Here is a 15,317-nt window from a genome sequence, read left to right as displayed (position 1 = left end):
CCTTAGGTAATATCATTTTGGAAGTAAAGGTCTTACCAGAGAGATGGTTAGTTACTATTTCTCTACTGGCAAAAACTCTTTTGAGAGGCTCATTTCACAGGGAAAAGGTTACTGGTAAGCCAGTCAACAGTGGGACTTTAGCAGAAATGCACTGTAAGGACCAACAGGCTTCAGAAGTCTTCTAGAATCCAGGACTCCCCAAACTTCCCAAAAATAAGACTGATCTGGGGATGGGAATGTGGCTTAGTGATAGAGTGTTTATCTAATGTGGGTGAGGCCCTGAGTTAAATTCCTCAGTACCATACAAATGAAATTAATTAATTAATTAAAAAAAGAATTATCTGAGCTGGGTGCTGGTGGCTCACACCTTAATCCTGGCTACTCAGGAGGCTGAGATCTGAGGATTGCAGTTCAAAGCCAGCCCAGGCAGGAAAAATCCATGAGACTCTTATCTCCAATTAACCACCAAAACACCAGAAATGACACTGTGTAGAGAACTAGCCTTGAGCTGAAGAGCTCAGGAACAATGCCCAGGCCCAGAGTTCAAGCCCCAGGACTGACAAAATAAATAAATAAATAAGAATTATTTGGATTTCTTATATCAAAATTTTCCAGGCCCCCTGAAATACATTACATCTGTGAATGAAGGTAGAAAAAGAAAACTTGCTGAAGACTGCTGAATAATAGAGGGTAAGGGAGGATGGGGAAAAGGACAGGAGGTGAGGGGTCAGTCAGATTAAAATGCTGCAGCTGGATATGGAAATCCATTTGAATAATTAGCATACACTAAACAAAAGAATGACAGGAATCTAAGCAGGTGTGTGAGAGGGTAAAGGAGGTGAATATGGTTGAACTACTACTTCATGTTCACGTGTGAAAATGGAACAGTGAAGCTTGTTGAGATTGGCTTGGGGAAGCTGAGAGACAGCAATGAAGAGTATTGGGGGAAAAAAAAAACAATCCCAGAAACCTATTGGGTTTCTTCAAACCGAAGCCTGGTAACCAACGCAGCTTAACCCATGCCCTGGTGAGTTGTGCCACCAAGGAGATCTGGAAACACTGTTGCCCATCCACTTCTGGGCCTCCCGCCCCATGTGTACCTCATTACTGCCAGGTGTCCTTGCTTTTTAAAAACATACCAAGTAGCCATTTCTTGTTACATGTATGACGCATTTCTAGGAACAGCTAACTTCTGGATCACTGTTATTTCTTTTCATGAATCCCTTCTTCCCAACATAGAACAATTTTATATTTTCTCATGGGAATTATGACTTTTTTCTTCTTATTTTCAGAGGAAATCTTTGATAAACTACCAAAAGGGAAATGCATTTTCTTCTCAGAAATTGCTTACATAAAAAATTTAGTGGCATGTCTCTTTGAACGTTTAACTCATCTCCATCTTATTCTGTTTAGTGTTGCTGTAACCAAACACTTGAGATTGGACACCTCATAAAGAAGAGAGTTTATTTAGCTCACAGTTCTGGAGGTTCAAGCACATGGTACAAGCTTCTGCTTAGCACTGGTGAAGACTTCATAGCAGGTGGTATCACTGTGATAGAAGTTCTTTCAAGAGTAAGGGTTATGCAAGATACACCAAAAGAAGATCTTGCCAGGTCTGGTGGCTCATACCTATATTCCTAACTACTCAGGAGGCTAAGATCTGAGGATTGTGGTTCGAAGCCAGCCTGGGAAGAAAAGTTCCCTTAAGATTCTTATCTTCAATTTGCCACTCAAAACCAGAAGTAGCTGTCTGGTTCGAGTGGTAGAGTGCTAGTCTTGAGTACAAAGAGGCTCAGGGACAGTACCCAGGCCCAGAGTTCAAGCCCCATACCAAAAAAAAAAGATCTCAAGGGAGGTGCCAAGTAGTCTTATAACAACCTAGTCTTGAAAGAACTAATCCAGTCCCACAAGACCTGCATGAATCCCTTCCTAAGATGGTGACTTCACAACCTAATTACTTTCCTTTAGGCCTGCCTTTTAAGGATTCCATCACTCAACACCAATACACTGGAAACTAAGCCTCCATTACATGGACTATTGGAGAATAAACCACATATAAACCATTGCGGTTTTGTTGGCTGGAAATGTCTGGCCACTAGCCTATTCGTCCTGAAAAAGGGACAAATGGACGCATGTGCTCCTGTGTTCTATTTTCAAGAAGTGCCACACTGTGCGGGTTAACTACTTATGCAGCCCCACACTTAACGTAGCGTGGAATTTAACGAAGATTTATTAAGTGTTTGGCACACTCTAAGGCATTCTGCACTGTCTCATTTGTAGTATCTACTGATGTAAAAACCCATCCACATAGTTCAATTACATTTTCCTGTAAGACCCTCATCAAGGATGAGTTCCATGACTTTGCCCATCATCATAATAATTACCAATTTATCCATTAGGAAGTATTTCAGAGATCCCCTGAAACAGTGCTTCTCAGTCCACTAAGTACATAAAGAAGTGTGACAGAGGTCCTGTTCTTCAGGCCTGCACAATCTAGTTAAGGAGGCGATATTTGCTTAAAGAAATGACATTAACTGAAATGAAAAAGACCTTTTCATTAGGTGTATGAATAGCTCCACTGTATGCCTGTGAAGATGCGTTTGTCCCTGAGCCATGATGTAATAGAGGCAGAGGGGGGTGGGCAGGGAGCTTGGAGGAGTGTTCATCTTCACTAGAGATGAGATGAGACAGAGGACATTGAGCTTGCTTGCCTCCCGTGATATATTCATGGCTACCTGTTACCTCCTGTGTGCTCCCCAGAAGGAATCAGAAGCCAGGAGGGCCACCTCTTCTCAGCTAGGCTACAGCTGACCCCCAAGATTTGTGCATCTGCTCATTTGCAAATTGGCCAAGCAAGGGGGTCTGACTCAAGTGATAGAGCACCTGACTAACAAGTTCACCTACTCACTAAACACAAAGATGTGTGACACCAAGTTCGTGACTCGGGGCACTTTCACCATCATTACTAGACATGTGCAGAGGCGGGAACCATGTTTTGAGTTGCTGATGCACCCATTTCCAGCCCTGGTCAGACAAGGTAACATTCTGCTTCCTTGTTCGGCCATTTCAAAAGGTCCTTTTTACATTCAACTTAAATGTTAATCTAGTTGTGTGTATATGCTTTTGTGCTTTGCTCTGGTGACTTCACTATTTCAAATGTCCTGCAAATGTAGCACTGAAATCCTTCCTGGTAGTCTGAGTGGTGGAGTGTAGCTGAGTGGTAAAGTGCCTACCATTTGTGAAGCTCTGGGTTCAATCCCCAGCACCACCATTAATAAATAAATAAATAGCCTTGCAGAGAAGCTAGACATCAAAAAAAAAATCTACAGCCACATTATCCAAGATCAGGAAAATGTTAAACCTATCTCAGCTGATGTTTTATTATAATAAAACATCAGATATAATTAATTATTCATGAGAAACATAAACCTTACAGTCCTCAAAGATAAACCTATACAAAACAAGGTTATGTTTTGGTCTGTGGTAACGAATGGCTGAAAGGAACCACACCCTGTGTTTCTCCTACAAGTGACTTCTTGTGCCCTAATGCAGTACTTGTGATGATCACAGGACATAACCATCAAGCACATAGCATGTGGGAAGAGGTGGATGAGTGGTAATCACTGGCTGGGGTGGAGCTCAGTGGAAGGGGCCTGCCTCCCAGCCCCAGAGTCCTGCACTCTATCCCCAGCGTTGACCCCCAAAACCAGTCACTCTACCAAGTGGTCAGCACTGAATGATCCATGGGAACAACCTCATGAAAACAACGAGGCCAGGAGCCTCCTAAAATGCACCTTTCCCCAAACCCTTGAGAGTCTGATTTTCATGCTCTTCAAAATGATTTATGAGCTACATTTAATTTACCATTGGCTCTGACTTCATGACAACCATCAGACACACTCGGGAAAGCTTATCGATGGCAATTAACTCACCCCCCAAATCATTTTCAAATATAATTAATTTTGGTTTGTTTTTGCTGGTTCTGGGGCTTGAACTCAAAAGCCTGGGCTTAGGTCCCTAAGCCTCTCTGTGCTCAAGGCTAGCACTCTTCTACTTGAGCCACAGCACCACTTCTGGCTCTTTCTGTTTATGTGGTACTGAGGAATTGAACCCAGAACTTCATGCATGCTAGGCAAGCACTTCACCACTAAGCCACATTTCCTGCCCTAAGTTTTTATAATTCATTTTTTTACAATTAGGATGTGTAGTGTTGTATGTGGCAGACAATTACATATTGACTTTGTATATTTTTGTAGGAATATAGGCATTTTTAAAGTCTATAAAAGTTCATAATCCTTAGTTATTAGTGGCAAGATCTAGACCTGCAGGACTTTGTACAGTTTGGTGGCTTTTTGAGATAAAAATCATGAGTTAGGTACAGAGACATCTGTTTATAGTGCCAGATATTTGGAAGGATCGAGCTAGGCTATATAAAGCAAGGAAAAGAAAGAAAGGACACAAAATGATAAATACAAAATGATAAATATAAAAGCCATTCAAAGTAGCATCATGAGTTTCTTAGTGAATCACAGACACATGGGGCCAATTGGGTAAAACTACCACTCAAGGGGTTGTTTTACTTGGCTCTGACAAAATGCTACAGAGAAACAACTTGAAGAATGAAGGGTTTCTTTTGACTCAAATGTTTTCAAAGATTTAATCCATAGTTGCTTGTCCCTCTTGCTTCAGATGCAAGGCAAGGCCTAATACCACAGCAGGGAATGTGTGCTAAAGAAAACCTACTCACTCCATGATGGCCAGGAAGAGGAAGGGGGGGGAGTGAGGGAGGAAAAAGGCTCCACCTTTTAGAGGCTCCACCTTTTAAATGTTCCACCATCTCTAGCCACTGCCACAGAAAGAACCAAGCTCCAACATAGGAATTCTTGAGGGACACATTGAACACAACCTAAACCATATCAGGGAGATTCTAATGACTTATTCTTATTGGTGGTGGTGCTGCTGCTGCTGTTGCTGCTACGAGGGATGAAACCCAAGGCACATGCTAAGCAGACTCTCTACCTGGAGGTACATCCTAAACTCGATGATTTTTTCAACAGAGGAATTTTGAAGTCAGACTTGAGACAGAACGGGAGGAAGAGTCCTGGAACAGACATGATGTCACTAGCATTGCAGAGACTAGAATCAGTGAGAAGTAAGAGGGCTTGGATTTGGGAGGAAGGGTTCATCCTAGAAATACAGAGGCAGAAATAAAAGTTAAGGCATCTACTAGAACTGTGAGTCTGGGGGGGGGGGAACCTAGGGATTCTGCTGGCAGGTCCAGGGTTTGAGCCACAGTGTCTGGAGTAAATGCAACTGTTTCTGAATTGCTCTGTAACATTATGACTAGAAAAGGCTTAGGACTCCCTCACTGTGTGGCTCCTCATCATTGATCTTAAAACTGCAGCCTCAAGTTTGTGCCTTTCACACTCAGTTCTGAGGTCCATGTTTCCCCCCATTCTGCCAATTGCCTTGTTGTTGTTTGTTCATTCTTATTTGTTGAATCATTGGTTTTCATCTAGCTGGTTTTTGTCCCATTGCCCCATCTTGATTGAAGATATGTAACCCGCCCGGTTTGCCACTACCTGCTGTTTACATAAGCACTTCTGAACATAACTTGGATCAGCCTGGGAAGGAAGAAAGGAAAGAAGAAAGCACCACTTCCAGTTTTCAGGTGGTTAATTGGAGATAAGAGTCTCATGGACTTTCCTGCCTAGGCTGGCTTTGAACTGTGATCCTCAGATCTCAGCTTCCTGAGTAGCTAGGATTACAGGCGTGAGCCAACAGTACCTGGCCTCAGAGAGGTGTTTGATGAGCGATAATCTACATCTTTGATACAGCTCCCATGCCATGGATCCAGCATGATTTCTGTCTTCTCCCAAAGGGAATAACTTTCCAACTCATTTTTTTTCTTTCTTGTTCTGGCTCTTCAGAGACAATCCTGCCACCCAGTTCAACCTGAAAACTCACATGAATTCTCAAGATCTGAAGACAGCTATAGAGAAAATTACCCAGAGGGGAGGGCTCTCTAATGTAGGTATGTGACCCAGATTCAGATCATTTCTATCTTGTTACCATGGCTCTCTTTCTCTCTGGTTGTCTCCTATCATTCTATATAGAACTAAGAGAAAAAATAATCCATTAAGAAATGACTTACATAATCTCAGTAACTTTTCTAAAGTTACTGGGTTCAGGAGGCAAGAACTATCAAAATAGATTGCTGCAGAATTCTAGCCTACTTTGTTCTTCAGGGTGCATCGGTCCTCAAGACAAGCAGGATTGTTATTGTGATGCTTTCCTGATTAGCCAGCTGTCACCCATCCCCTGACACTAAATTCTGTGACCAATGCCATTCCAGAAGACCCTGAGAGCTCCTTGGGGGTCTTGTTCCTATCTGCTATTGTCATCCTAATGACTGTGCCAAGGAAATTATGTCTTCCATTTCAAGACTAGTAGGGTGAAGGGTCATCAGAATTCACGTTCTAGTCTTCAGAACGGCAGATTCACTCCGAGATGACTGGACATCAGGAAACAGCTCCAGACAAACTAGACTCCAAGACTGTGAAAGGGTCCATGTCAATGTATTATATTCATTCATAAATAGCCTGGCTTTGGGGACATTCGGTAGGGGTGGCTTGTCTGCTTTTCATGAAAACTGCTCCTACGACCAAAGTCCAAAGGAACAGAGCTATGAGCCACAGTGATGACATAGAACATACAGAAAGAGTAGAACAGTTTTTAAAGCCACCTGCATGCAGTCCCCCCAACCTTGTGAACCTCCTTCTAATGCCTCAAACATTAGTATCTGGCAAACACAGAGCCTTTCACTTTTATACAATGCTAAGTAAACACTAGCAGCTAGTGCCCCCAAATCTATATAACCCTCACCACAGAGATGACAGAGTTGATTTCTGATTTGTTTTCAACTTACTATCAACAAAATTCCAATGAGAAAAAACTTCAAAAGACAATCTGTTTTCCTGATAAGAGCAGAATGGTGCCTTACCAATTGGCCTACCCTTTTTTCCAGTTGATGACATGTTCTAACTCTGCCTCATTCAGGGTTTGTGTTCAGAGACAATTCTTCTAATTGTCTGGAGCACAAAGTGATTTAGGAAGCTGACTACAGGCTGAGTTTTCCAAGCTGACTTCCCTGGGCATTGTGGAACCAGCCTCTAACCTCTTTCAAGATCAAGGATCTGTTTTCTGAACACTGTCCACAGCTTCTTCAGAAACCTGCCACGTGCAGGAAGCCGCCATGATCAGAAAACTGCTTCTACAGCTTTCAGCTCCAGATCTATGCCCCTCCAAACCCCATTTACACCCACAAAAGGGATGCTTCACCTCTATCCATCTCAACACCATCAAAACTAGCAACTCAACACAGCACTTCGGCTAACTGTGCCCCAATGAAGTCCAGTACTCTACAAAGCCTTGTCAGCCCCATTAGCAAACACAGAAGTATAGCCTCTGCCTCACTTTCATGGAGGTAAACTAAAGCTGGGAATTTAGACGCCAGGGTACGTAGACAATGTAGCTTTCAGACTTCCAGCCTTCGGTTCCCAGAGGACCCTTTCATTCCAGTGAACGTTTTTCTCCACTACTTGCTGATCCCTGAAACTTTTTTCAAAGCAAAAGACAATTGGAAGCGACAAGTCTAGCATGAAACTATTTGCACCACATTGTGACTGTGCTACATGCCATTGAATTGTTCACCTAAAAATGCCACTGAATTATCCACCTAAAAATAGTTATGATGATTTTTAAAAAAAAAACAGAAAGCAGGGGGGATGAGCATGATTATTTTTGTGCTGCTACGAGCTATTCGTATATTTATAGTTGCCACCATCATTCTGTGTACTGATTCTTTTTCTTCCAGGTCGGGCCATCTCCTTTGTGACCAAGAACTTCTTTTCCAATGCTAATGGAAACAGAGGTGGTGCTCCGAACGTGGTGGTAGTGATGGTGGATGGCTGGCCCACAGACAAGGTAGAGGAGTCCTCCAGACTTGCCAGAGAGTCAGGAATCAACATTTTCTTCATCACCATCGAAGGAGCTGTTGAAAATGAGAAGCAACACATGGTGGAGCCCAACTTTGCAAACAAGGTAGATCATCACTAGCCGGAGACACAACACAACCTAAGGGGCCCTGTGCTCTCAAAAGTTATAGTGCTCTTTGAAGCTCATGCTCTCTGGGAGGGAACCTTGAATTACTTCCTCAAAAGCAAAACCCTGGGTCCACCCACAGGCCAGCAGCTTGGGAGCAGAGAGGAAAAGCAGTGATCCTAAGGTCTTGCTTGAGGCTCTCCTTTCTCTTTCTACAGCTCCAGGGAATTCTGACCAGGGAGGCTTCCACATAAGCACACATGATGAGTGCACACCTACACAAACACACCTATACTGTCTCACAAACACTGACTACAAGGGAATCCACCTGATCCATGAGAGAAGTGTTTAATAGCTCCTGGAGTTTTGCTACCAGTGGGACTCTTAGGTTCTGGTGGACATGCCTGGTAGGAGATGAGCCAGGACAGGCAGGTGGGGACTGGAGACTTCAGCTTCCTGCTCTCATTCCTCCAAAGTCACCTTGGTGTGCCATACAGTGGACTCCATGGAAACCTTCCTCCAAGCACAACTAGAAGGGAAGGAGAACAGGAGGGAGGGAAGGTGAGAGGGAGAAAGGAAAGGAAGGAGCCAGCGAGATCTGGAGAAGCTCTGTCTTTGGTGCTCCTCTGACTTTAATATTCAGAGCTAACAGAGTACTATATACCAAACTGCTGACCACTTCTGCATCCCTGAAATTCTTGCTGTTTCAAATCCTTTCTCTGTTCATTTGTCTGTCTTGTACCCTAAACCCTGAGTCTCCTTTTCTTAGGAAGCTTTCTTCCTTGAGTCTCGCCCACAACCAGTTTTCCCTTCATCTCTTGAGCTCTATAACATCCCTGCCTAGGTGACTGATCTTCCTCCCCTTTTGATGTCCTGTAAGAACTTTAAATCCAACAAGCAAAAGCCAAGTTTGTTGCCTTCTCCTCCTTTCACTTTCACTACTTCACACTCCTCCCCGAGGGCAGTGTCAGCCCCCTGGATCCGTGTGGGCTCACTATCCCACCTCCCTGCTCTTTCCATACCCCGCACCATCTCTCCAGTTACACCTCATCTGTTTCCCTCCTGGATGTGCGTAGTTCATGTGGATTTCACAGTGAAGCCCACCTTGTTTTATGAACCATCCCTATGCTCCTGTGGGGCCTTGGTGTTTTATGAACCATCCCTACGCTCCTGTGGGGTCTTGGTGCCAAACATCTACTGCTCCTTATTGCTATTGAGGCCTTCTGCAGTGGGATGCCAACACACCTTCCTGGCTTTCCTACTCAGATCCCCACACCAGCCCTGGTCAACTGGTCTCCTATCCATAGCCAGCATCACCTCTCTTTCCTGCCATGACTTTGCATGGACTTCTCCATCCATTGGCCGGAACTCGGCTCAGTCCCAGTGCTCAGCTAGCCCATGGAAAATTCTGTGAACCCCATTTAGCCTTTTATAATCCAATTTAAAAATATATCTTAAAAATACATCATGCTAGTTCTTGTTACAACTTTTGTCGTGATATGTGTTCATCTGTGTTCACGTGGTCTCTCTGTGCCATCCCCAGGCAGAGACAATAAAGAAACATTCCCCTAATGGGGAGACTAGACCAGTCGCTTCTAGGAGCATACCAACCAGTTTGTTTAATATTTATTTGCAGTTGCCCTAAATTTTCTCTGGAATGTGCATAGGCACAACCAAACCAATATTGATTTGCCTGGAGGCAAGGTTGTCTGGAGCAGGACTTGGGTTTGGAAGGCCAAAAGATTTGACTGCCAGTCGCGGGGTTCAGGTTGTCCTTTGGCAGCCAGCCTTCAGTTTGTTCCCTCATGACAGGAAGCTATCATTCCACCTCGTAGGATAGGGGGGGTGGATCTGACGTGAAAATCTCCCCCAAGAGCTTCTAGTGGGGCCCTGTGAGTCTTCCATAAGGCGCAAGGTTGCTCTGGAAACATGGCTTCTGTTCTTTCTTGTGCTCATGCGCGCATATGGCTTCTGTTCTTTCTTGTGCTCATGCGCGCATATACCTTCTACTTGCCCTTTTTGAATGAAAGGTTTTCAATTTTTTTAATGTTATTGTAAAGGTGATGTACAGAGCGGTTACCGTTACATAAGTTAGGTACTGGGTACATTTCTTGTCGAACATTGTTACCCCCTCCCTCGTTTTTCTCCCACTTTCCCTCCCCCCTCCCACTCCTGGAGCTGCAAAGTTCATTTTCAACGCAGTGTCTCGTGAGTCTCTGTTGCATTGGTTCACCCTTTGTCCTTCGTCTCACCATTTTGTTGTTCCCTTCCCTTCCCCAAATCAGATAAATGTATATACAAGACAAAGGGTACCAAAATAAAACACAGTGACAACAGAGGATAAACCACGGGGGGGGGGGGGAGAAGGAAAGGAAAAAGAAACAACATCACACAGTATATTTAAAAAAAGCCCTTTTGTTTCCATACCTTGAAGCTCATTTTGCTTAGCATCATCTTATACGGTCATAAGTACATAGCTATTGAGCTAGCCTGATCCTCTGTGAGGACTAGCCTAGACATACACTAATGGATCAAGAAAATGTGGTGTAGAGACACAATGGAATTCTATGTTTCCATCAGAAAGAAGGATATCACCCCGTTCATAAGGAACTGGAAGGACTTAGAACAAACCCTATTAAGTGAAGTAAGCCAGACCCAAAGAAACACAGGCTCCATGGTTTCCCTCATTCGCCCATGACGCAGTGGTGCCCCCCAAGGCCACTCTACACCTGAGAGGCATAAATGCCAGGCTGGCACCGGTGCCTTCCGCCTCTCCCAGCCCGCTTCCTACGGGGACAGAGGGCGGCTGAGCGGGGGGAGACGGGGGTCGGTGCCCGCACGGCTTCGCGCAGCGGCCAGCCAGGTGAGCTCTAGATGGATCCACGGTGGGCGGACTCGCCCCTGACCCGCAGGTGCGCCCCCACCCCACGCCCACCCCGTCCCGCAGGCCGTGTGCAGAACGAACGGCTTCTACACGTTCAGCGTGCAGAGCTGGTTCGGCCTGCACAAAACCGCGGCGCCGCTGGTGAAGCGCGTGTGCGACACGGAGCGCCTGGCCTGCAGCAAGACCTGCTTCAACTCGGCCGACATCGGCTTCGTCATCGACGGCTCCAGCAGCGTGGGCACCGGCAACTTCCGCACCGTGCTGCAGTTCGTGGCCAACATCAGCAGGGAGTTTGAGATCTCCGACACGGACACGCGCATCGGGGCCGTGCAGTACACCTACGAGCAGCGGCTGGAGTTCGGGTTCGACCGGTACCGCAGCAAAGCCGACGTCCTCAGCGCCATCAAGCGGGTCGGGTACTGGAGCGGCGGCACCAGCACCGGCGCTGCCATCCAGTACGCCCTGGAGCAGCTCTTCCAGCAGTCCAAGTCCAACAAGAGGAAGCTGATGATCCTCATCACCGACGGCAGGTCCTACGACGACGTGCGCCTGCCAGCCATGGCGGCGCACCACCGCGGTGAGTGGATTCTGCTGCTGCGCAGGCCCGGGGTGCTGAGCGTTTTTTAACCTTCCCGGGCTTTGGGGTTCAGGGTCCTTTAAGCAAGATACTGGCTGTGGGGGTGGGGGAAGGTGGAGGTTTTGTCTTCTGAGTTAAACTTTGTGACTGGAGCTGGGGCGCGGGTGGCTCACGCCTGCGATCCTAGCTACTCGGGAGGCTGAGGTCTGTGAGATTCTCATCTCCAGGGAGGTCACCAAAAAGAGCCAGAAGTAGAGCCGTGACTCGTGTAATAAGAGTGCTAGCCTTGAGCAAAGAAAGCCCAGGAACAGCGCCCGGGCCCTGAGTTCTTGCAAGCCCCACAGCTGATTTTTTTTTTAAATAAAAAAGTAAATGGAGTGACTGGTGAACACCAGAACTCAGTGCGTTTGAGGAGTCGTTATTTTTCATTTTTCCAGGCCTGCATTTAATTTGCTTTGTGTCATGGTGTTTTCTGTATTCTCAAAAGCTTAAATCTTTCCTTAAACGAATCTTAATGAAGGATCAGTGTGGAATCTGGAAACTGAAGTTTCCAGAGAGCATTTCCAGGCAAAGTCCTCTCAGTGGCTTGCTCTGTGGGGACCCTGTGGGGTACACTTGTAAAAGCAAGATGGTTGGTCACCTAGCTGTCAGTCTAGTGAGGGTTTCCAGACACAGAAGCTATTCAGTGTCCCAAAGCAAGTGAGCAAGGGTGAGAAGAACAGGCCTCAGCCACAGCCACAGGCTCTCTTGCTCTGCTAAACACCATCCATCTCCTGGTCAGCTCCATTGTCACTTACTGCCCCATGTGTACCGTTGGACCTCACCCAGCCATCCTCTTAAACTTGCTCCACAGGGCCCAAGACTGAGACCAAAAGTACCTTAACCAGGTATCAGATTCCAGGCAGCTTTAAAGAACTGCCAGGGATAGATGCAAGAGACTTAAAGGCAAGTTCCTGATCTTAGGGCCTCACTCTAAGCTGTCTGAAAATATAAGGAGTCTTGTGTCCTTGGAAGTATCAAAATCTGTATGTGCTAGGCAAGCACCCTACCACTGACTGAGACTTCCAGCCCTTGAATTGGCTTTTGATGCATTTAAGACTCTCTGAGGTTTGCCTGTCTCCTTGAGACATATGGCATCATCTTCAGGGCAGCAAGTTTCACTTGTTCCAAAGTATCTTCCCATCTGTTGCTACTGGACATTTTCGACTTTTTTAAACAAGTTATTAGTGTCTATTATTTATACATAATAACAGGCTTCATTATGACTTTTCATCCTTGAATTGTCCTCTCTTGCCCCTGTTCCTCCCTCCTGCTGGTTCCTTTCCTCTTCCCAAATTACAGGACATGCAATTCTTCACAGTATTTACTCCATTTTGTCTATTTGGGTTTATTTTCCCCCTCAAGTGACTATAAACTCCTGAGATAGCCATTATAATTTTAATATGGTTGGAGGAGAGTAGATGTTCAAAAGTGTTGATTGATTGATTGATTGGATGAATGAATGAATGATCATATTTAGCATGAACTCTCAAACTGACAGGCCCAAAGAGTTGATTTCTTTGGTACATTGCTGGTTTGGATTTGGTTGTGCTGAAATGGCGACATGAGGAAAGATTCCTTCACGGTACCTTTTCTTCAAGACACTGGCTTCATCTGCTTTTTGTCCCCACAGGAGTGATCACCTATGCAGTAGGTGTGGCATGGGCTGCCCAGGAAGAGCTGGAGATCATGGCCACTCACCCAGCCAGGGACCACTCCTTCTTTGTGGATGAGTTTGACCACCTCTACCAATCAGTTCCCAGGATCATCAAGAACATTTGCACAGAGTTCAACTCACAGCCTCGGAACTGAATTCAGAGCAGGCTGACAAGGGCAATGTGCTGCCTTGCTGGTTGATTCTGGGACCTTCTGCCTCTCTCCCAAACTTGGGGAAGGCTTGAGAAAACAAATACACTGTTACGCTTTTTTTTTTCTTTTTGCCATTGTGGTGTTCATACTTGGAGTTAGAAAGATGAACATCCATTTGTAGAGTGAACTGAACCTCGTTTTGAGGATGCAGAGGAGTTTACGTTCTAATGGTTGTTTCCAAAACACAGATGGAGAGTGCAGGCCTTAGGACAGACTTAAAGTGGAGCTTTGGTGAAAATGTTTCATTTTCCCTGAAATTCTGTAACCTTCATTTTTGTCATGATAATGTAGGAGTTGTGGCTTCATTAAAAGTGTAGAAGGATTACATGCAGCCTTTCTCATTGAGTGGTGTAGAATGTTTCCAGGGTTTGTGGGGGAATACCTGCTGCTCTCCTCAGCCCAAGGGACTATACTGTCACCAGGAAGTAGAAAGAGAGACATGACACGGCACATAGCAGCCCCTGCTACACCTCTTCCTCACTGTTATCTGAATCCCTGAATCCATGAAACAAAGTGTGTCAGAGCCGAAGTGGACCATTAGGCTATTCATTTCAATTACTTGGGAGACAAAATGCCCCTTTCCAGGCTCACTCTTCCCAGTGAAATCTGAGTCTCTGGGATCGGAACCCGAGCAAGTTTTCAGCAGCTCCCTGACAATGCTATGCTGCCAGAAAGGAGAAGCACCCAACTCTGACTTAGAAGCTAGTGATACAGTGGTTTCCTGAGAAAGTCTCTGTGCCTGATGTTCTGGGATATCTAGTTTATAGCATTGCTACTAGATTTTTCAGTAGTAAGTTCTCCCACTTATTTTTTTTCCTTTTTGCATTAAAATAAGCGGGAAAGAGATTGACCTTCACTTCCTCTACCAAGGACACATCTGCGTCAGTATAAAATACTGTACAAAGGGGAATGTTTAACAGAATGCCCTAGACAGAGATGCCTTAGGTTTTTATGCCTTATAAAAATGTGTGTTGAAAAACAGTACATAGAGGCAAGAAAACAGAACCCATGTCAATTCCTGGGATGAATTATTTGCCTAAAAATACCTTTGAGGGTGTCATTATTGAACAGAACTCGATCTGAGCCCAGGAGAGAGAATACATTGTCAATTTATAATATGTCATCTATAGGAAAGGATCAGTTAAAGCAGTCAGCAATTTCAATTTTCACTTTAAAGGCAATTACCACCAGTTTTGTGTCAAAATTTCAAATTATGAAACTTAAAAAGGGGAAATTCTTCAGAGAGATACTAGTGGCGCTCTTTTAGTGACAGCTTCAGCTAGGAAACTAAACTATTTGCATTTATTGCAATTATTCTGGCTGTGTTTTTTGGGATGGGAAGATAACATAACAAATGATTTTTTTCAATATCAGTGCAAGGTACATTTGTTATTTTAGGTTTTTGTTTTGTTTGGTCATGGGGCTTGAACTCTGGGCCCTGGGCACTATCCCTCAGCTCTTCAGTTCAAGGTGAGCGCTCTACCACTTGAACCACAGCACTTCCAGTTTTCTGTTGGCTAATTGGAGATAAGAGTCTCACAGACTTTCCTGCCCGGGCTGGCTTTGAACTGTGATCCTCAGATCTCAGTCTCTTGAGCAGCTAGGATTACAGGTGTGAGCCATCAGTGCCTGGCTTTCAGTTTTGTTTTGTTTTTTATTCTACTTCTGAAAATAGTTTGGGGGTATAATTGTCCCCTAGTATCCCCAGGAGACTCATTCTGAGACCCACTGCAGGGACTGAAATCCTTGGATGTTCAAGACTCTTAGTATTTGCACATTTGTGTATATTCTCCCATATACTTTAATTACCTCTTGATTAAATATAAGACCTGATATAATATAAAT

The 15,317-nt window shown here is 44.9% G+C and overlaps 1 protein-coding gene across 1 annotated transcript in view; it reads left to right on the top strand.

Moving 5' to 3' along the window:
* Window positions 1-13,765, top strand: part of Vit (vitrin) — a 97,504-nt gene extending 83,739 nt beyond the window's left edge. Inside the window, exons 10-13 of the mRNA XM_013013606.1 lie at window positions 5,931-6,034; window positions 7,877-8,103; window positions 11,051-11,564; window positions 13,237-13,765. Coding sequence (XP_012869060.1) covers window positions 5,931-6,034; window positions 7,877-8,103; window positions 11,051-11,564; window positions 13,237-13,415 — 1,024 coding nt within the window. The 3' untranslated portion in view covers window positions 13,416-13,765. The remainder of the gene's footprint in view (window positions 1-5,930; window positions 6,035-7,876; window positions 8,104-11,050; window positions 11,565-13,236) is intronic.
* Window positions 13,766-15,317: the final 1,552 nt, after the last annotated feature.

Source organism: Dipodomys ordii, unplaced genomic scaffold (genome assembly GCF_000151885.1).
Source record: "Dipodomys ordii isolate 6190 unplaced genomic scaffold, Dord_2.0 Scaffold20, whole genome shotgun sequence".
Taxonomy (NCBI): domain Eukaryota; kingdom Metazoa; phylum Chordata; class Mammalia; order Rodentia; family Heteromyidae; genus Dipodomys; species Dipodomys ordii.
The sequence above is the reverse complement of the archived record's forward strand: the minus strand, read 5'-3'. Positions and strand labels throughout refer to the sequence as shown.